Source organism: Boeremia exigua, assembly GCF_020726555.1.
Source record: "Boeremia exigua strain MPI-SDFR-AT-0100 chromosome Unknown C7974scaffold_4, whole genome shotgun sequence".
Lineage (NCBI taxonomy): Eukaryota > Fungi > Ascomycota > Dothideomycetes > Pleosporales > Didymellaceae > Boeremia > Boeremia exigua.
In genome coordinates, this window is record NW_025763521.1 from 1,889,946 (window position 1) to 1,909,000 (window position 19,055).

Consider the following 19,055-nt stretch of genomic DNA (forward strand, 5'->3'; position numbering starts at 1 on the left):
CGGCGACCCGTCGACGATGATAAGAGGCTGTAGAAAATTGCGGCAGAAGTAGCGGCTCAGATGATGATAGCATCGATCAACCCCTGTCTGACCTGTGCAACAGACATGCTTCCATCCGCCGGTACGATCAGTGTCGCTACAGTATTCGGTGCGGCTCCCTTCAGCGATGTGATTGTGGTTTGCTTGTTTATCTGTACTTGCAGGTTGTGCTTCGCAGGCTTGTCGCTAGTCATCTGGATTGGGTAAGTACTTTGCCTGCACAGGTGGTAATGTCACTTGCGCCCTGCATGTCCAGACGCCAGTCAGTGTCCTTGAAAATTGTCCCTCCGTTCGTAGCAAAAGCAGAGAGTTTCTCATCAGGGATGCTGTTGATAAACTGTGTACAGCGTTTTGTGTTCTTGCCCATGTTGACTGAAGTGGAACGAGGCTCTAATTTGTCTTGAATATGTGTAGATTGTATGACCAGATCGCGATTAGAGAACGACGGGCGTGTCGTAGACTTATCTGCAGTGAGCAAGGCATTTTCAGGTGTCAGAAGATGGCGCATCAGGCTGAGCTCAGCCTAGTACCGACCAGTTGGGCGTTGAAGCGCCAGGCATTGGCGGCGCGTATCGCGACGGTGCAAGGCTGTGCTCGCGCGACCCATTTAGGTTCACCGGACATCCCCTCATCTCTACTGGTAGCTCGGAATGCGGCGTGGCGTGCAGCAAATGTTTTGTGGATTTCTCCCGTTGTCATGCGATCCGTAGGAGTGACTATTTGTTGAACTCGGCGCTTAGGCTTCGAACATCTCCAAGCACTAACGCGTCGATCCAACGCTTGATTATCTTAAACGCCAACCCACTGTCGCAATTGTGCACAGCCATCTCGAAGTCTGCCTTGAGGCGGTTGTCCCTCATGATGGCGACCCACTCGGGCTGTGTTTTCTGCATCTCAGTGAGGAACAGCTTGCGCAGCTGCGTCATCTCATACTCCAGAAGATGTTCCCAGTAGAGATCCGCCATTCCCTCATTGTCAAGCCCGTCATGATCTGTCGCGTCTACCTCGTCTGAATCAGCGGCGTACGTCTCCTTGTCGGGCTTCTTTTCCCGGGTCCGCTGATCAAGCAGCGCGGGCACTTGACAAGCCCTCCACAGTGGCATAGCAGACACGCACTCCCAATCGATGACTGCTGTCAGCTGTCCGTTATCATCGACCATGATATTCTGCATCGATAGATCGTCGTGGAAGAGCATGCTTGGCTCGCTAGAGCTGTCATTGGGCAGAAAGATGGTGGGAAGGATGTCGAGCAGCCTCTTTGACAGATCTAGCGCGGCCTCGGCATCTTCGATCTCATCTTCATCACAGGTGGAATCGAGGATGCGCTGCTGATCAGTGAGAACGAGCTGTAAACGTGCCTTCAGCCAGTCGTGGCTTGACGTGAACGGCCCACGAGAAACATCGTGTGTAAGGTGGTCGCCCCAAAAGAAGATAAGAGATACCATGCGGTCAAGGGTGAAGGAAGTTGAGCTTGCTTGCTTTTCTGAATTGAAGATGTTCCCAATCCTGTGCAAGCGGTGTTCGAACAGTCGCGCGTGGTTCTCGACAAGACATTTGACGATGTTCTCTTTGGCGTCCCATGACATCTTCCGCCAGCCTTTGCGCAAAGTGATGCCAGGCATCATTTCCATCAAAATCCACTCGAACCCTAGCTCGTTCTCGTTGTGAGAATCGAATGCGATGATATGTGGGACAGGCAATGAAGTCTTTTGTCGCACAAACTCAATCGTGGCAACCTCGCTCTCAGTTTTGTAACGCGGATCAACGGGGAGACTGACGCGCATCAAACAGGTCGTGTCTACAGTCGAGACCTTGTAGAGCTTGTTGAAAGCACCTTGAGCGTAGAAGCTGATATTTGGCAATGCTTCTTCGTCACAGCCCAGGTGCGCGCGCGCGATAGATGCTATAATGTTGACATCTGGTTCTTTTGTCCAACGCGGCTCCAGGCCAAACGTCTTCTCGACCCATTCCAACCCATCCTGGTTTGGCATGGTTGCTCGGTATTCACTTCCCTGATGAGTACAAACCTCTGCTTGCTCGTGAAGGGCCGCAATAGATGCAGGTCTATGGAGAGCGACCTTACGTATTTCGTGTCGTTTGAATGGGATGGGAAGAAGTTTGTGTCTTGTGCAGTCGCCGGCAGGCAATTCTAGTGTTGAGAGGTGCGATTACCTTTACGTGCCTGGGAAAGGCCGACGCTAGAGATTGAACGCCAATCGCGGGCTAGCGCTCGAGCCACGAGCACCAAAACCCGTAGCCTGCAGCACGATCACCAGCCAGCCGTCAACACCAAACCCTCAGGCTGAGGCTCAGAGCGTGTTGCAACATGCCTAATACTGTGCCTGCACGCGCAGCAAAGATCCTCATAGCACCACCACGCCAAAAAAAAAGATCTCTGACAACGAACAGAACACCGCCAAAAAGAATACATTCAACAGTGGGGATTCCCCAGTGGTCACCCACCTGAGTACTAATCCACCGGTACGTTGCTTAAATAGGGCTGAGCGAACGGGAAGCCTTGTTTTCAACGTCCTATGGTCGTATGTGAAAGATATGGTCAACAACTCATGCCATATCTTTAGGTTTTCAGCTTGTAGATGGATAGTTAAACGCAAAGGAGAGAGATTGTTGAGTCTGGGATCCTGCTCAGCACCCAAACTCATCTCTTCCGGAAATCCAACCGCTGAGACTTTCTGCCTGTTTTTTAACAGGCCCTTACCAGACAGGCGGGCTGCAACACGCGACTGTTGCACGACTAGTCAATGCAGCTGGACACCCGTGATTGATACAGGAGTTCCTATCTTATATATTGCATGTAAGCTATGCTCTACTCCCTTCTGTAGGTAGTCGACGGCTTAGCGGTGATGGGATTCGACAGCATTGTGGAAGATTAATCTTCAAGGGCTTAGTTAGGAAGGATGTCAAAACAAATACTGAATACCAAGAGTAATGTTGCCTGCTTGTACCTACTAAATTGGACGCTCCGCTCTGAGGCATGGTGTGGATGACTGGGAAAGTCACTGGGTCGTACACGATAAGCTACCTATACCTAACTACGCAGGTAAGTACTAGTATACTTATTTACTACTTAACTAGGGCTAGGGAAATGAAAACGCGACTCTTAATCCTGTATATGGTGTTTGCTATATCGTACTTGGATTAGAAATGTAGGGGGGGTCTTTGACTAGCTGGATATATCTAATTTGACGTCAGACGGCGTAAGCTACACTGTGCCCTACCCCTACTGCACCCTGAGGCAGAGGGTACCCATTTACTAGCCTAAATTTATCTTAGAAGGACTTATCTTTAATATCCTGTAGTTGTATATAGAAGTAGTTTTGAAATGTAACCATAACTTAAGGCAGTATTCTACATGTACTATATATATTTACAATCAGGTAGACACAGCCGTATAGCATGGCGGTTGCGTTATCCTACAACAGAAAACTTAATTCAAGAGTCGCAAGCTTCGTAGATAAATCTTAACCCACGTGGAGCCTATGATTCAGAGGGTTCCTCAACCTGATCTGGGGTCCACCCCGCGCAGTGCTCACGCCCAGCTGAGGTTCCCCACCTTTCACATTCACCGGCAAGGGGATTCATCTCACAATTCTTTCCGGTAGTGTCAACCAACTGACAGATAGTAGTTCTAGGTATATAAGTCAGCAATATACAGCGTGATCGGACCGGACGACAACTGACGTTGATGGGTTAGGGTTGGCACTGTAACAATCGGCGATCGGGTTGGTTTCCGTGCACGTCTCGGCCAGAAAGACGTACATCTTCTGTCCAAACTCTGTATGGTGGAGCTAGGTACAAACGTGGTAAGCAAGAGACTGGTTTTGAGTATTCAGGTTTTAGACTTACGACAAGAGTATCGGTGTCGGCGGGCTTCACACCTCTCAGGCATGAGCTGGGAAACTCCTCCTTGGTTATAATCTCGTATGAGCCGTTCCCAGTATCAATGCTGTTGCCGGCGGTTTGCTGGACATTCAATCGAGTCTCATCAGGGCAGCGGAAAGGATCCCCGACGGACCAAGTAGTACCGACACATCCTCCTGCACCATCACAGATTCTGGTGTTGAATGCCGCAAGAGCAGCAGAGGAAAGAAATGGGATGATAATGAACGAACGCATGTTGTATGACGAGATGGCTTGGAATCCCTGAAATAAATGCTTGAAAGCTATTGTGCAAGAACAGTATCAAGCAGATAGTTCCTCCCTATATACTATTTCACAAAGTAAAGTCTTGTGGTGTACGAGATTTGACCGCGGTAACGACCGAGATCGGCGGCCATGATAATCCTGGATTGGAAGTAATACCGATAGATTGACGGCTTTACTTTGGTGCAAGGGGGTGACATGAACGGATGAGAATACGAGGTGACCCTACAGAGACATCTCGACGATTCTCAATGCCCAGTACCCACATCTGACACGTCCTATTGGTCAGTTTAGGGTCGACACCTACAGTCGTATTCTCACTCATTCATGTTACCCCCTTGTAAGAAACAGTTGAGACTATGCATGTATTTCGCGCAATTACAGAAATCTAGTGACGTTATTGAACATACACGACAGTGTAAAAGAACCCAGATTGTAACCATCTTGCAAGATGTGCTTCCAAGGATTATTCCTTGGTATTTTGCTTGTCCTCATTTAGAAATATAACACATTCATCTATCTAAAACAAAGAACCATATGAGGTACTCAATTGTTATGTTCACAGACTCGATACCAGTCTTAGGTATAAGGCAAACGGCGACATTAGCAAAGACATGTTAAAGGTTCAGCTGATGCATACCTTCAGGTGGGTGCGTTTTGGCTTAGACGTGTGGCCATTCTTCGTAATATCAGGGGCTTATGAAGTATGTTTCAGATATAAGCACAGCTTAGGCCGGCTTAAGAAAGCAACAACACCACACACAGCAAGGACGAGTTCTGGAGTCCCCGCCTTAAGATTATTTGCTAGAGGTCGCACTAGTCTCCACATTAAGCCCATGCGTTTCCCCGCATTGGTTTCATACCCATATTGTACACAGTAGAACCTCCGTGCGGCCTTGGCAGGCATGGCGCAGGTCATCGATGTGACATCCTATTGATTTCGAATCCATACCTCCAGAAATAGCATCCGCCTTCACCCCGTTGTAGTATGCTTGTTTCGTTTCCTCAATTGAGCGTTTGATAACAATCGTCGGCGAGCAGTACCTAGACGACCTATGCTCGGAGCATCCTTTATATATTATATTGGGAGTGCTGCGCACCTTCATGGCGCGGGGCAGCAATACACGACCGTTGCGCAATTAATAAATGCAGCGAGTCAGCCATGATTGAAATAAGAGACACTATCTTATGTATTGCATGTAGGCCGGCTCCACTCCTTTCTGTGGACGTTCTGAAAGAACCATCTTGAAGCGGTAGGCTAGGAAGGAGGTCAAATCGAATGGTGAACACCGAGGATACCGTGACCTGCTCATACCTCCTGAACTGTATTCTCTGCCCGTACCATGGTGAGGAGGACTCTGAATGTCGTGGAGTCGTACACGTAAGCTGATGACGTCACCTAGGTAATCTTAGCCCTCTACGAAGAAGCTCGTTTTTTGTGAGGTATCACTAGCGGGGACACAAAAATATCCTTCCAACTTCCATTTGTGATAACTTATTATCGCAACGAGATAAATGCCTTTTGTAAGTATACATGTTTACTAAAAGTAATTCTCTATCTTGTTGTGCAACTTATATAGTTAACATTTACGTTGTGCTGTTGTAGTAGCGTGTGTGATGCCTCATAAAAAACGATTTTCTTCGGTATGCCCTGCTAGCACAGATGGCAAGGTTGGAGTGCTTTCTGCCCACAATAAACACTCCAACACAACCAGACCAGGCCACCAAGCACAAACGCAGCCTCAATTACAGAATGGGCATGGACGTTGGAAAGTGCATTGACCTGCACAATTCCGTCATCTCGCACGCTAGCTCCAAGCTCTCACCTTACCGACAGCCAAAAGTAGAACGCAGCTGGTTCGCCGCCCACTCCTTGGACGCATCTTCGCCAGACCTCGACATTGAAATTGACGATGACCTCACAGCATTTCTCTCTGGCATCGATATCGTCATTCCTGAAGATCATCAGCACCTAGCCTTTACCCCGTTCTTGAATGGCATTTCATCTCCCAATGAATTGCAGCCAGATATGTGGGAAGGTATAGATGAGTATGAGGATTTTATCTTGCTGTATAAGGGTATGGGACATGATCCCAGTGGTCTCGTCTACAGTCGAGTTACCCATCAAGTCTGCTTTGTCCGCGACCCCTTCGACGAGCCCCGCGAACGCATGTGGGGCGATCTTGATGCGGTTTTGGAGCTTTATTTGCAGTCGATCGAGTCGGGCAAGTTCGTTGTTGATGCAGAGCACCCTGGGTTTGGCGATGGGGATGGCCTTGTCACGCAGGGCTGGAGAGTGGCGGAGTGGACGGAGAAAGAGTTGGGGCAGGTACTTGATATTTGGGACAGTTTGGTGAATACGATCACTGCACGATTACCGGAGTCTACCGCGGCGTCTGGTGGGAAAGAAGATGATGGCAATGAAGCATCCCAACCGAAGAAGAGGAGAAAAACGGAAAATGTTGGTTTGATTACTGTCGACATCTTGAACAAGTATCCTGCGATACCGCCTTTTGCGCGCATCTTCCTGTCTCAGGCAAAAAAGCCGCGCTTTACTTCTATCGCGCCACAATTGGATGTCCCTAATGAAGCCTTCATCCACCGCGTGGGCGCTGAGCTACGATCAAGGTACCCCGATGCTTCTCTCGCTACTCCCCAGCATGACCTCGTCGATTGTCCAACCTTTCTGCTGTTTCCATGGCGCACACCAGGCGTGCAACTTGTTTCGCAAGATGAAAGAGACCGATGGCAATCTCCGCGACAATCAAGTCTTTTAGACAACCGCGTCGGCCTCTATCTTCTACCTGATATCATCCACGCTCACGCCAGCACTCTGCTTCTACCTTTTCAGCTCGGTCAGAAAGGTCATGTAGTGATGGGGGATGGGTCAACAGTAGATAGACCGGCTCAGGACGCGTTGTATCGACATGGCGTATGTAACCCTTTCATGCCTGACCACGGTACACCGCTGGCTGCGATTCTGGTGAATTGGTAGGAACAAGTTGAGAACAACTCTTGGAACGTCAACGCGAGTGGCGTGGATGGTGGGGAAGAGCTATGGAAGAAGGCAGATACAGAGGAAGACGCTGAACATTTTCAAAGCAGTTGGTCTTGTTAAAATTAACATGTCATAGGTTTCTGCCGACATGTTTGAACAGCCTGTTGCATAGCCTAAGTTCTCCTCAATAATCGTCTCCTTTCTCCAGCTCTTGAATAGGAAGCTGCGCGTACCCGATATGTGGTTCCCGGTGGGGGAGCAGGGTAATGCTAGACAGTCTGTCGTAGGTTCTGAAGTCACGGTGATTGGAAGTGTGCTGCTAACATAAAGGTAGGGGTATTTGTATAAGCTGGAAGACAGGACGCTCGTAGTCACTAAGCTGGGTCTCGAAGAACAGTCTCCGAGCGTGTATAGGATTGAATAGCGAGATGGTTTCCGTACGAGACTGGCACGCATATGAGGACTAATCCATGTCACAAGTAGAAAGACAGCAACTGCTTCCAAACACTGCCGAATCACCCCCCAACCCCTACCAGCCCCGCAAATCGATTCGCCCTCGCACTCGCATACGTCTCATACTCATCCGCGCCGTCCTCGTACCCCGAGTCTCTGCGCTGAACCCGTACTCCCTTACTGCTCAATCTCTCCAATTCGTCCTGGACATTCCACGCAATCCTCTCCGCGCCAATGCGCGCCCCGACCAAATTCGGCGCGCCAGGGCCCAGCCGCAGACCTGCCAGCCTTCCTGTGACGAACAGTGGCACGCCAGTGTCCCACATCAGATCGTCAGTCAGACAGGGCAGACCGGCGACGCACGTGATGGGGTGCTGGACGCGCAGTGAATCGAGGAAGGGGATGGTGCGGATATCGGATTGTATGCCAGTTGCGAAGACGATGTAGTCGAGTGCCGGGAGTACGGGTGGTGGGACCTCGGAGGTTGTTGAGCATTTAACGTCTGTCCAGGACTGCGTGTCAGCGTGCCACGATAGGGAGGCCAGCGTGGTATGTGTGTGCAGGACTATTCTACCGCTGGCGATGTGTGCATCGAGGATCTTGCGGTAGCGTGGGGTGATGCTGCCGCCATTGCGGGCTTGGGCGATCATCGTGGAGCGCTCTTCGTCTGTGTCTGCACTCCAGAAAGCAGCTTGGTTGAAATTGCGGAACTTGCCTACCCAGTCGAGATCCACGTCGAAGTACTTGACTTTTAGTGGCCCGCGCATGAGGAGGTAGACCTTTGTCACCCCTCGCTTGATGGCAAGGTCGGCGAGTTGGACGCTGGTGAGGCCGCCGCCGACGATAAGCATATTGGTTGAGCGCCGAGCCTTGACTCTGGCGGCAACGTGTGGTGGCGGAAACTGCTTGATTTGCATTGCGTGTGTGTAACCTTCGTGTGGACTCGGTGTTGGCAGACCTGGGATGGAGGGTATCGATGGCGCGTTGCCGGGCCCGACTGCTAGAATGACGATGTTGGCAAAATATTGGGTCTTGTCGGTCTTGACGCAGAATATTTTCCTGTCTTCATACGACGCATCATCTGAGATAACACTATCGTGTTCAGCACCACCAAAGCTACTTGCTTCCTCGTAGCGTACGTCCAACACACGCTCCTGTCGAAGCATGTCGGGCCCCAGACCATATCTCCGAATGACTTCTTCGCAATGCGATGTAAATAGACTTGTGCTTGGCGTGAAGTAGTCTTTCCGGTCTCGCTCATCAACATCTGGCCCTGACCCTGGGAATCTCCCTCTCTTTATCTTCTTCTTCTTCCGGTGCTTGCTGATCTCCTTACCCGCACAGCCCGGCAAAGCTTGTAGCTCCTTCTCTCGCCCCTTCTCGTATGCGTAACCAAGGAGTGCATCGCGATCCGCGGGGTCGATCTGGAAGAACATTGGGCTGCGGAGATGATTGATACCGAAGGTCTTGAACAATCGATTCCACTTGCTCATCCAATCGGCACCATCCGCATCCAGCACCAGCATGTCTATAGAGGTGTCACTGGCCCTTGCATCGCAACTGCAACCGCATGCAGATGTGTCGGACGCAGGCCGCAATGTCGATAGAGAGTCTTTGTTGGTCCTGTAGTTCTTGACGTTCATCTTGCGACCGTGCTTTCGAATCCAGTGGTAACGCTGATGTTCGTCGTCCGTGAAAGTTGCTATTTTGATCAGTCAGAACGATGTGACATGACTCGGAATGAACCGTACCACTGGGTGTATGCTCTCGCAGTCTTGCTGCAGCGGCAAGCCCGGCAGGACCGGCGCCGATGATGAGGACGTCATGGACATGCATAGCAGCACAGTGTGTAAAAGACAAGGAGTTTCGAGCAATTCAAGCTGTTTGGATGGTTTCTATGAGGCTGCGTCGATATTTGAGGTGTATGTCACGCCTCGCACCTTGATGGCTCCCGAGATCGTCACCGTTTCGGTGAGACCATCTGGGTGCTCACATGCACGCGACACCTACGCGTTACAAGTCGCACAAATCTCATATCGTTGAGTAGTATGTGAAAACAAGCCGCATGCTAGCGAGTGCCGAGCATTTTCCTAAACTGTTATCGAGAGATCCCGACATGAGGTCTGGTCACAAACTTCGTTAGGCGCACATGGAAACACGGCACCGGCCCTTTAGACAGAGGTCGCGAAGCGCGTCAACTTCGCGCAGGAGAGACTCGAAGGGCTGGTGGCTGAGTACCGCTCGGGGAGACTGCATTGGGAGTTTAGCGGGCATTCTGGGCCGCTCTGGAAAGGCTGCAAATGGGCTGTTGAACGTGATTTGACATTATATTGCTTTGGGCGTTGCTTCATGTCGGGGCGTTATAATTAAAGTCCTTCATGCGGTCTTGTTCGGTCCGCCATGTCATCGGGCTTTCAATACTGATGTCGGTCGAGGACTTTTCATATGCCTTCACGCCATCCAATTCGATCGCACTGGTGATGAAAACGGGTCCGTTATCTGCACTTGGGTTTCGGAACGGGTCGTTGATCTCTTCCTGGCTCTCGGCAGCGCGGAGATCATCGCGGTAGATTTTCGATTTTGTCCGAGTTTTATTTTGACTCACCCAATGGCTGTGGCTTCTTGCGGTGCCAAAGGTGTTTGTTCCTCGTGTGTTTGTTCCAGCCGCCTGGATCGAGTGAGACTCCCCTGAGTGGGAGCTCCAGTTGCGCAGGTTGAAGACTCGCTGGATAAGAGGGTACGTGAGGGGCAGGTTTGCGCACAAGAGGGCAGTATATGACTCCCGAAGATACCACAACACCCAGTCGTTGCCGAAGGGGTTGGAGAAAGAGTAGTACTTGTTGAGCACAGCGGCAACAACCTATTCATGTTAGCACGTTTCGACAAAATAGTGAAGAACTCACGGTGAAAAGTCCAATCAAGAAGATGCCAATCAAAATCAACTTGTTCTTTTTTGGCAAGCGAACTTTGAACAGAAGTGGCATCGGTATGCTGAGAATGATGAGGTCTGAGCTTATGTTGAACACGGCGTTTGTTATCAAATGGTTTGTTGCTGCAGAACATTGTACTGGGCGGTCAGCATGACATCTTCCACCGTGAGTCCAGGCACTTACTTGAGTTAGTGGGCATAGCAAAGTACTGGTTGAAAGGACGGCACCACACGCCGAAGTAGAGGATCTCCATGATGACGAACGTAACTCCAACGTAGATGGACGTGGCAACAACCAGCTTGCGCTGCGGCAGTACGGCCGTCATACGGAAGTACATGATGAGCAAGCATGCTTTGACTAGCCAGATGGTAGCGATCTGCATCTGTTCTACCACCAAGACAAATTTGGAACCAGTGATTCGAGCATTGATCTCGGCTTGAGTGTACTGCGTGACATCCTCACCGGGCGGGATGAGGTTGGTCGAAGTGGAGACTACTCTCGTCATGGCGACGAGCAGAACAGTGACAGTCACCTAGAGTCTCGATTAGCAGATGTTCGGAGTTAGAACACTGTCATGGTCATACCATAGCACAGACGATCAGGTAGTCATCCAATTGCAAACGATTCCATGCTCCTCGATGGAGACGTCGTGATATCAATCGCACAATTACTACAAACCAGCACACTCCATAAAATATACCAGCCTGTTGCAGTTGTCAGTAGTGGTAGTCACATATGAGCCAGGGAACGTGCCTCCGGCTGGAGAATTGACGACATGGGCGACGTCAGGGCTCAGCACCCAACGCTGTAGAAAATAGCAATATGTGGAGGCAGTCGAGATAAGGGATCGTCCATGAAGATACCAGATGTTCGGTAGACACAGGCTCAGGGACAAGCGGCTGCGAGGTCGTGAAACAGGGCCGACAATCGCTGTAGGGGTGGGTATAAGTCTTGGGAACCAGCGGCGTCACAGGCGGAAAGCTGACCGCGGAGGGTTCGAAAGGTACTTGCAGATGGCAAGACTCAGGTGGGCACTAGGAATACTGGCGGCGTACTTGGATCGCGGGGGACGATTCACTGATAGCAGCGCCGGGATCCATCGTTGTCACTGCTGCATGCTGACTCGGACTACCACGCGACGATGCCGACGAAAGCCGCCAAGCTGAAATGAGGTCAAGCATCTCTGCGAACTTTGTTGTGCGCTGGAACAAATTCGAAATTCTCTCATCGCCACTTGACTTGCCGTGGGCCGGGGACCGGAACCCATTGGATCGTCGTGGAGGCGGAGTCGGGCCTTTCATTGGCACTCTGGCGCCATTGAACCGCGTGGAGTAGCGGACAGGCGCAAGCGGAGTGTACTAGCGCCCTTTCCCAACCGCATGCAGCGAGTGACAAGAGTGAAGCGCGGTCGAGGTTGACATTTGGAAAAAATGGTTCCCGAGGTTGTGTTTCAACCACGTGAATAGAGAGACGGATAGGACGTTACAGGGTTGACCCGAGCCATAGCTCGTGCCAGAGCAAGGCAATCCTGACGAAACATGTTGCAGATTGCGACTCCAAACAACTCGCAGTGCATTACTGACCGAACACATGCTCGCGCTCTGCAAGCCGCGGATGACAAATGGAACTAAGTGACATGCTCAGGGGGCGCACTCCACCCAAAATCATATCGTCGTTGTTGAGAGTGGAGTGGGCGGCAGAGAAGGCGCTCGGATGGCTGGGGCAGTAAGCCGCTTGGCTGGCGCCTTAACCACTGAGATAACTTTCATCTGCTATACGGCGGCTCCCGGTCTCACACATGTCAGAGCTGCATGCTTCTGGAAGAAATGTCGGAGACTTGCGCCGGATTAATCCAGGATCGCGAGGCTGAGTGCTCCGTGCCCGACAGAAGGGTTGCAGGACTCATGCATGCATCCTTCGGCATGCGCGTGCTGCGCCTGCAGAGTCGCCATCGCCACGTGCTGCACGGCACATAGACGCAGGCACGGATGCATGACAGAGCCATGGTTGCGTAAATGCGCTCGAGTGTCAATCGCGAAGTATGGTAGCATGTCTTATCGTGACAACCACCTCGAGTCAGTAGCTTACTTACTACGCCTATGCATTCACGTCCGGCACGTTGCCTCGTGTAGAGTGTTCTTCTGCCAATTCCCTCATTCATGCAGCTACGGACATGTCAGTGACCTTAAGTGAAGCCTCGACACTACGTGCTTTGCCGCAGGGCAGGATTGCCGAAAAAGAAATTATGATGCGATGACCATATTGTGGAGAACGGCGAGGACATCGGTGAAGGCAGGATCAGAATTGGGGTTGATGTTGCACATCACTTGACATTTGTACAAACTGTCTTGTACGACGGGACGGACCGTTGCTTCTGTCTACTTGCTGATCAGCTGGTGGCAATGGAGACGCCGAGTTGTCACCGCAAGTCTAGCAGGTAGATCGCAGCGCTTTCGAGGATTCTTTTGGTGCACATATGGCCGCAGAGATGCAATGGCGGTCGTCCGTTCCGTCCAGTAATGACGTCGAATATAGTGTCGGAGGCCTTACTCGCCGACCTGGCCGCTAGCTTCGGTCGTCTTCACGGAGGGAGTGGACGAGAACGCGTCTTGGCTTCGTTGAGTATGTACGACCGAGGTTTTCATGATCGGTGTGTTGCTGACACGCAAAGTTCAAACAGGTCTCCGAGTAATCGTCCATCATCCGCAGACACACGGAGGTGTCAATAGCTTCATGTACGAACAGGGGCATCTGCCGTGCTGCATGTTCTCTGCTGCATCCTGAACAAGTGCCCGACAACAATGTGGCTCACCTGAGACATGTGTGGAAATCATGAACAGCAAATTGTGGTTCCATCAATCATCGTATTTTGTCCGTCACCACCAAATCATGCGAGCCATCAACATGGTATCATCGCGAACTATACACACCCCAGCACGCTCTACTCGTCATCCTCCTCAACCGGACCCAGCTCGATCTCATCCTCCTCCTCGAACGTGTGCATTGGCACGCTGTACAGACGCAGGAGAGCCTTGTTGGGGTCCTTGACAAGGACGTACTTGCCCTCTTCCATACGCAGAACCATGTCGACGATTGTGCGCACGATACCCCAACCGTTGTTAAGGTTAAGCGCCATCTGCGAAGCAAACTCGCGGGGCTTGTTGGTGAGCACGCCGAGGATGACGTGGTCGTTGTTGTTCTTGGGGTTGGTACGGGATACGAAACTGCTCTGTATTAGCATTCTGGTCATGTTAGGGTACTCAGGAATACGTACCCAAGCTTCATAGTGTCAGCCTTGGCAAGGATGGACTGGACAGCCCAGCGAGCGAGCTTGCATGAGTTGTTCTTCATCTCAGTAGCAAGGACGGCACCACGCTGGCTGGCCAGCTTCGACCTCCAGTCCAGAGCACCACCAGCACCCTGGGCCTTGTTGTCGAACTCGTTGAGCGCCTTGATGGTCAAGAACTGGTCCTCGCCGTTGATGTTGTTCTTGACAACGGCGTCGAGCTCAGTTCGGACAATCAGGTGCAGAGGCTCCTGATCCCTCTCGAGCGAGAGATCGAAGCGGCGGTACCTGTACGCCTTGGAAGCAGCGGGATCGCTCTCGACCTCCTCGTTGTAGAAGGGGTGCTCGTGAGGCATGCTGACCTTCTGGGTCTCCGATTCCTGGACGACCTGGAGAGGGAAGACGTTGTTGATGTGGGTAGCCTCGAGCATAAGCGCACCGGGGCTGTTGATTGAGTCCTTGTTGCCCTCAGAGATCTCAAGGGGCGCATCCGCGGCATTCTCGTTAACGGTGACCATGTCCAGGCTGGATTGGTCGCGCTTGTCGATAAAGACCTTGTTGCCCCTCTTTGTGAAGACCAGATCCCACGAGTAGACAGACTTGGTGGCGCACATGAGCATGGAGAGGACGTTGTCGGTAGCGAAGACGGTGGCCTCGTCCTTGTCGGCAAGCTCCTGCAGGATGGGATCGCTGGAGGTGGTGACGTTGTAAGCGGCGCGCTCGAGGACGTTGAGCTTGCGCTCCGAGGTCTTCGCGCCGGGCTGCTTGTCGTAGCTGCGGTCGTAGTAGTAAAGGAAGCCGTAGTTGTCGAGGTCCTCGCCCTCGCCGGTATCGAGGTTGAGCTTGGCGAGACGCGAGAAGTCGATCTCCTCCTGGACAATCCAGTCGGGCTTGGCCTGGACTGAGGGGTCGCGGTTGCGCTGGGGCTTGTCGTCCCACCGTCCGAAGCGGCGTCCACCGCGTCCGCCTCCACGGCCTCCACGGCTGTCGTAGCCTCCCTGCCCGCCACGGCCGCCGACGCGCTGGAACGTGCCCCGCCCGCCGCGCTGTGCCTGTCCACCTCGTGCTCCGCCGCGGCCACGGAAGACTGTGCCGCCGCCTCTCCCAAATCCGCGTGTGCGGGCTGATGTGCGTGTGTTGTCGACAACGGAGAAAGTGGCCTCTTCCTCCGCGACCTGGACGGCGAAGGGGTTGCCGGCAGCGTTGGCGCCGTACACCTGCGCATCTGTAGTGGATGTTAGTGCCCGCGTCTCCTTCGGCAGAGTCCCGGAGTCTTCTGTGCCTACCTCTGTAGTTGCGGTTGCCGTACTGCTGGCGGCCGCCCCTGTCGCGGTCCTTGCCGTCGGTCCAGTCGGCCATGCGACCCAGCTTGTCGGCCTTGGAGTAAGGCGCAAAGGGCACGCCGTCGAGCATCGTCTCTTCAGAGACCGCCGGGCCCCAGCCATCGGTGGTGGGGAGCGCGGACACGAGGTCCAAAAGTGATGATGGCGCCATGTTGGTTGCTGAGTGTGGGGTCGAGTCGCTGTTCAATCGATTTCGACAATATCAAAATTTGGCGAATTTGGCGTGGCGTTAGCGCCGAATGGGAGCTGCCCCGCCTCATTGCACCGCACCGTCACCAAACATGTGTTCACCTCGAAGCACCACATCTGCTCGCAGAATCCAAGCCGTGTGTTTGAGAATGTAAGTTTGAAAATATAACGTATAGTCGCTTCGAGTCTCTGCATCTATTGCAGGATGTGTTCTCATGTGGTGTGCTCAGCCAAACGTCCATTGCAAGTCTTCAGTCAAGGGACTCTTGTGACAGTGACCGCCGCAACTCTCTGCCTCTCCTCTCTCTCTCGTCACCCAGCCCTAGTCCTTCCACCCCTTCCATCGCCTCAGCTGCTCCATCCTGTTCCTCTAGCACCTCCTCGCCAACATCGAACCTCTCCAACAACCCTACATCCCATCCTTGGAACTTTCTTGCTGTCGGCGGCACCACATCCTGGCTCTCATCCAGACTCTTTTCCAACTCTTCATACAGTTCTGCTGGAAATTCCACATCTTCAATTGTTGCGCTCTCTGGCTCGCCAGGCTGCAATGGTGCCCAGGTCTGCTTTTGAAAGAAGCACTTGATCGCCCTGGTTGGGTCTGTGCGATGTGGGCGTACGATCGAAGACGAGAACATGAGATCTGGGGTGAAGACCCAAACGAGAATGGAAGGCGTTGGGGAAGGCGATGTGGCTGCTGCCGTTGATACAGTGGGAGATGGTGGATGGTGAATGTGGAATTTGCGCACGCCGACGTTGTCGATAAGGTACAGCAGCCGCGCAGATATCCACTTCTGGACACTGTATGTGCTGTATGAGGGCGAGGCTGTTAGGCCGGACGAGATACTGAGACACCATTTCCATATCCGCCAGCCGTCTGCTGCTGTGTCTTGCTTGCCGAGCGTGTGTCCGCAATGTTTGCATGTGACGGCTACATCTGATAGTGCTTCTTCAGAAGAAACCTACACCATGTCAGCATGCTATAGGACTAGATGTAGAGGGGATAGTGAGATGTAGTCTATTGCTATCCTGTCAATCCCAAGAGTCTTAGGGCAGAAGGACAGTCAAACGTAAGGCAGCTCACCCAACAGCACCGGCGACCCATCGACGATAAGAAGAGGATCTGTCCAGCTTTGAGGGTATGTGTTGAGCGCATCAATATGGGGCGGTTGTATCGACGAGAATGCCACAGGTATTGGCGAGTCTGTCTTCTTGTGCGCCCAAAAGCGCATTTGCACCAGATAAACAAAGGAATGGAAGTCGTCTTACCTTTGCGCCCACGCAGTCCTGTGTCTTCAGCAGAAAGCCTGTGAGGTCCACAAACCCCACCCCTTGTGCTGCCTGCAGGCGATTCCCCGCAGCGTACCCTTTTTGTCCGCCAACCTCGTGTGTATGATCATGCAGATGATGCTCATCGGGCTTGTGGCAATGCCAGAAGTCCATCATCTCCGCCCAATTCTCATTCGGCAGGTCTTTCCATTCTCTTACTGCACCCCTCTCTAGCAACACACCCTCGCAGTTCTTGCACCTAAGCTCGATGCCGTCTTGCTTGCTCAGCGCCACGCCGTCCCAAGGCACGATATTCGCTTTACGCGACTCGGCCATAAGCCCCAGCATGTCGCTGTCATCCTGCTCTTCCAGCTGCAGCCGCAGCGTCAGCTCTTTGCTCGGCGGCTGCGCGGGCAACTCGAGCGCAGCATCGCCTTTGCCGTCGACCTTGACTGGGAGTCGTATAGTCGCACTGTACCCCTCATGCGACACCGTAATCACGTTGCCGGCTGCGTTGAGCAGCACCTTGGTTCCCCTCATGTGGTTGCTGCGCAAGCTCGCAAACAGCGTGATGGTGCGCACGTGCAGCAGTAACTCTGCATACAGCATGATGTGAGATCCATTCTCCGGCAGGCGCTGGGCAAAGTCGGTCTCGTTCTGGTGCAGCTCTGGCGCCAGCAAGGGTGGCGGCGGCGGTGGCTTAGGGTTCATCAGGATCCTGACAACACTGGGAGGCAGCCCGAGGGCGGAGTATGCTGACTCGGGCAGCGCTTGGTGGTGCGACATACTTCATGTTGGTTGGTGATGCTGGGAACGGCCATGGTGTGGTTGCGCGGGGTTTGGAGAAGAGGACTATGGTTGACGCGAGCGATGAAAGGTACCGAGTCTGGGCGCCGGATCTGCGACTAGCTGGGCATGGAAGAGAACCCGTGGGGTGAATGAGCCACAACAGTTTGTATTCAGATCAAAGGGTATATTAAATTACACTATGTATGATGCGATGTGCTATTTTGTCTACTGACCCTTCTTCTGACCTGCCTTCTCATCCTGCTCGAGAATATATCTCACACCTCTCCTAACGCCCTCGTCCAAAGTCACAAGCGGCGAATATCCGAGCCTGCTTCTCGCCTTCGCGATGCTGTGGTACTTCTTTAGCGTGCTATACCTGACTTGCGCCCTTGTCAGGTTGGGTGTCTTGCCCACCAGCCACATGGCCCACTCGGAGAAGAAGCCAATTGTGCTGGCAAAGCCGGCATCCAAATGCCATACCGACTTCAAGGGGAGACGATCGCCGGCCTCGTGCCATACTGCGCGCGCAAAGTCCCAGAAGTAGACTGGCTCGCCATTCGTGATGAAGAACGCCTCGCCGTCGACGCGCTCAGAATCAAGTGGCACGGTAGGCAGGAACTTGTGCGTGCTGAGGAGAGCTAAGACTCCAAGAACGTGTCCGTAAGCTACGTTCTCAACGTATGTAAAGTCGAAGAGGTTGTCGTTGTCGCCAACCTGGAACTTGGTCTTGCCGTCCTTGTATGCCTGCACCATCTTAGGGAGTAGTTGTACATCCCCCTCGCCAAAGATTCCCGCGGGACGAATGGCGCAGGTGAGAAAGCCCTCCGGCTTGCGATTCGCTTCAAGTACGGCCGTCTCGGCGTATGCCTAGCATGAAATTAGCAAAAGCCTTTGCTAGTCTTCAATTGGATGCCCACCTTGGTAGTCGTGTAGTACTCTGGCTGGGCGTCTCCAGTCACCAATGGCCACTTCTCGTCCGCGTTGACAAGTTCTGTGACTCCCCCGAAGATGACACTAGCAGAGCTGGTGTACACAAAAGCCTTGACCCCCGCATCCTGCGACGCCTTCAACAGGTTCTTGGTACCCTCTATGTTGACCTTGTCGTGAATCGCAGCCGGTAGGTTGAAATGGGGAGATGCTGTGTGGATGACGGCGTCCGGCTTGATTTGCGCAAAGAACTTCTCCATAGCCGCAAGGTCGGTAATATCGCCATCGTGGTAGGAGACAGTGCTGCTCGCGTTACGGTTCGAATTGGTGCGTAGGTCGAGGACCGCGATCTGCGTCTGGGGATGGCGCTTGACGATGTAGCTCACGATGTGGCTACCCAAGAACCCGCATCCGCCAACGACGACCACCGTACCAAGTGTCTGAAATTTTGAAGGGGCTGACATGTTGAATGGTGTTCAATCGGTGGTGGTGCAGGGGAATGGGTTGTCTTGTGGAGATTCGGCGGAGCGCCTAGCCCCCGCAAACAGTCCAAGGCCCGCTCCTTCGATAGTCTTGGACGGAGTCTCTCCGACTGAGTAGATGCAATATTCAAGCTCACATGTACACAGGCTGACCTACGTGCCGAGGATCATCTCACACTTGTAATG

The 19,055-nt window shown here is 52.6% G+C and overlaps 8 protein-coding genes across 8 annotated transcripts; 1 reads left to right on the forward strand and 7 right to left on the reverse strand.

Moving 5' to 3' along the window:
• Positions 1-651: 651 nt before the first annotated feature.
• C7974DRAFT_154123 (kinase-like domain-containing protein) lies at positions 652-2,199 on the reverse strand. Its single transcript, XM_046135832.1, has one exon. It carries the CDS (start codon positions 2,028-2,030, stop codon positions 756-758), a length of 1,275 nt encoding a protein of 424 aa, XP_045999313.1. The 5' UTR covers positions 2,031-2,199; the 3' UTR covers positions 652-755.
• A 1,252-nt stretch (positions 2,200-3,451) lies between these two features.
• C7974DRAFT_390860 (uncharacterized protein) lies at positions 3,452-4,223 on the reverse strand. The gene is made up of 3 exons (XM_046141510.1): positions 3,907-4,223; positions 3,742-3,848; positions 3,452-3,688 (listed from the first exon to the last, which is right to left on the reverse strand). The coding sequence occupies exons 1-3, from the start codon at positions 4,174-4,176 to the stop codon at positions 3,538-3,540; spliced, it is 528 nt and encodes a 175-aa protein (XP_045999314.1). The 5' UTR covers positions 4,177-4,223; the 3' UTR covers positions 3,452-3,537.
• A 1,733-nt stretch (positions 4,224-5,956) lies between these two features.
• Positions 5,957-7,198, forward strand: C7974DRAFT_411539 (uncharacterized protein; the record flags this gene model as incomplete). The annotated part of the gene is made up of 1 exon (XM_046143572.1): positions 5,957-7,198. The coding sequence occupies one exon, from the start codon at positions 5,957-5,959 to the stop codon at positions 7,196-7,198; it is 1,242 nt and encodes a 413-aa protein (XP_045999315.1).
• Positions 7,199-7,457: 259 nt separating this feature from the next.
• On the reverse strand, positions 7,458-9,761 carry C7974DRAFT_154155 (uncharacterized protein). Its single transcript, XM_046135833.1, has 2 exons — positions 9,406-9,761; positions 7,458-9,356 (listed from the first exon to the last, which is right to left on the reverse strand). Exons 1-2 carry the CDS (start codon positions 9,488-9,490, stop codon positions 7,717-7,719), a joined length of 1,725 nt encoding a protein of 574 aa, XP_045999316.1. The 5' UTR covers positions 9,491-9,761; the 3' UTR covers positions 7,458-7,716.
• Positions 9,762-9,989: 228 nt separating this feature from the next.
• On the reverse strand, positions 9,990-11,489 carry C7974DRAFT_154186 (uncharacterized protein). Its single transcript, XM_046135834.1, has 5 exons — positions 11,338-11,489; positions 11,169-11,288; positions 10,768-11,116; positions 10,558-10,721; positions 9,990-10,514 (listed from the first exon to the last, which is right to left on the reverse strand). The coding sequence occupies exons 1-5, from the start codon at positions 11,359-11,361 to the stop codon at positions 10,002-10,004; spliced, it is 1,170 nt and encodes a 389-aa protein (XP_045999317.1). The 5' UTR covers positions 11,362-11,489; the 3' UTR covers positions 9,990-10,001.
• Positions 11,490-13,525: 2,036 nt separating this feature from the next.
• On the reverse strand, positions 13,526-15,364 carry C7974DRAFT_307423 (eukaryotic translation initiation factor 3 subunit D; the record flags this gene model as incomplete). Its single annotated transcript, XM_046138127.1, has 3 exons — positions 13,526-13,808; positions 13,859-15,095; positions 15,157-15,364. The coding sequence occupies 3 exons, from the start codon at positions 15,362-15,364 to the stop codon at positions 13,526-13,528; spliced, it is 1,728 nt and encodes a 575-aa protein (XP_045999318.1).
• A 289-nt stretch (positions 15,365-15,653) lies between these two features.
• On the reverse strand, positions 15,654-17,492 carry C7974DRAFT_432827 (HECT-like ubiquitin-conjugating enzyme-binding-domain-containing protein; the record flags this gene model as incomplete). Its single annotated transcript, XM_046144875.1, has 3 exons — positions 15,654-16,364; positions 16,672-17,441; positions 17,480-17,492. The coding sequence occupies 3 exons, from the start codon at positions 17,490-17,492 to the stop codon at positions 15,654-15,656; spliced, it is 1,494 nt and encodes a 497-aa protein (XP_045999319.1).
• A 134-nt stretch (positions 17,493-17,626) lies between these two features.
• On the reverse strand, positions 17,627-19,054 carry C7974DRAFT_462399 (C-3 sterol dehydrogenase/C-4 decarboxylase family protein). The gene is made up of 2 exons (XM_046146201.1): positions 18,378-19,054; positions 17,627-18,327 (listed from the first exon to the last, which is right to left on the reverse strand). The coding sequence occupies exons 1-2, from the start codon at positions 18,849-18,851 to the stop codon at positions 17,686-17,688; spliced, it is 1,116 nt and encodes a 371-aa protein (XP_045999320.1). The 5' UTR covers positions 18,852-19,054; the 3' UTR covers positions 17,627-17,685.
• Position 19,055: the final 1 nt, after the last annotated feature.

Coding starts and splice junctions, on each gene's coding strand:
- C7974DRAFT_154123 (XM_046135832.1), bottom strand. CDS start 2,030: ATGCCAAACCAGGATGGGTTGGAATGGGTCGAGAAGACGTTTGGCCTG.
- C7974DRAFT_390860 (XM_046141510.1), bottom strand. CDS start 4,176: ATGCGTTCGTTCATTATCATCCCATTTCTTTCCTCTGCTGCTCTTGCG. Junction 3,849..3,906: donor CCGACACCGATACTCTTGTC/GTAAGTCTAAAA, acceptor GTTTGTACCTAG/CTCCACCATACAGAGTTTGG. Junction 3,689..3,741: donor GCCAACCCTAACCCATCAAC/GTCAGTTGTCGT, acceptor TTATATACCTAG/AACTACTATCTGTCAGTTGG.
- C7974DRAFT_154186 (XM_046135834.1), bottom strand. CDS start 11,361: ATGTCGTCAATTCTCCAGCCGGAG. Junction 11,289..11,337: donor CGTCAATTCTCCAGCCGGAG/GCACGTTCCCTG, acceptor CAACTGCAACAG/GCTGGTATATTTTATGGAGT. Junction 10,515..10,557: donor TCTTGATTGGACTTTTCACC/GTGAGTTCTTCA, acceptor TAACATGAATAG/GTTGTTGCCGCTGTGCTCAA.
- C7974DRAFT_154155 (XM_046135833.1), bottom strand. CDS start 9,490: ATGCATGTCCATGACGTCCTCATCATCGGCGCCGGTCCTGCCGGGCTT. Junction 9,357..9,405: donor GCGAGAGCATACACCCAGTG/GTACGGTTCATT, acceptor TGATCAAAATAG/CAACTTTCACGGACGACGAA.
- C7974DRAFT_462399 (XM_046146201.1), bottom strand. CDS start 18,851: ATGTCAGCCCCTTCAAAATTTCAGACACTTGGTACGGTGGTCGTCGTT. Junction 18,328..18,377: donor AGTACTACACGACTACCAAG/GTGGGCATCCAA, acceptor ATTTCATGCTAG/GCATACGCCGAGACGGCCGT.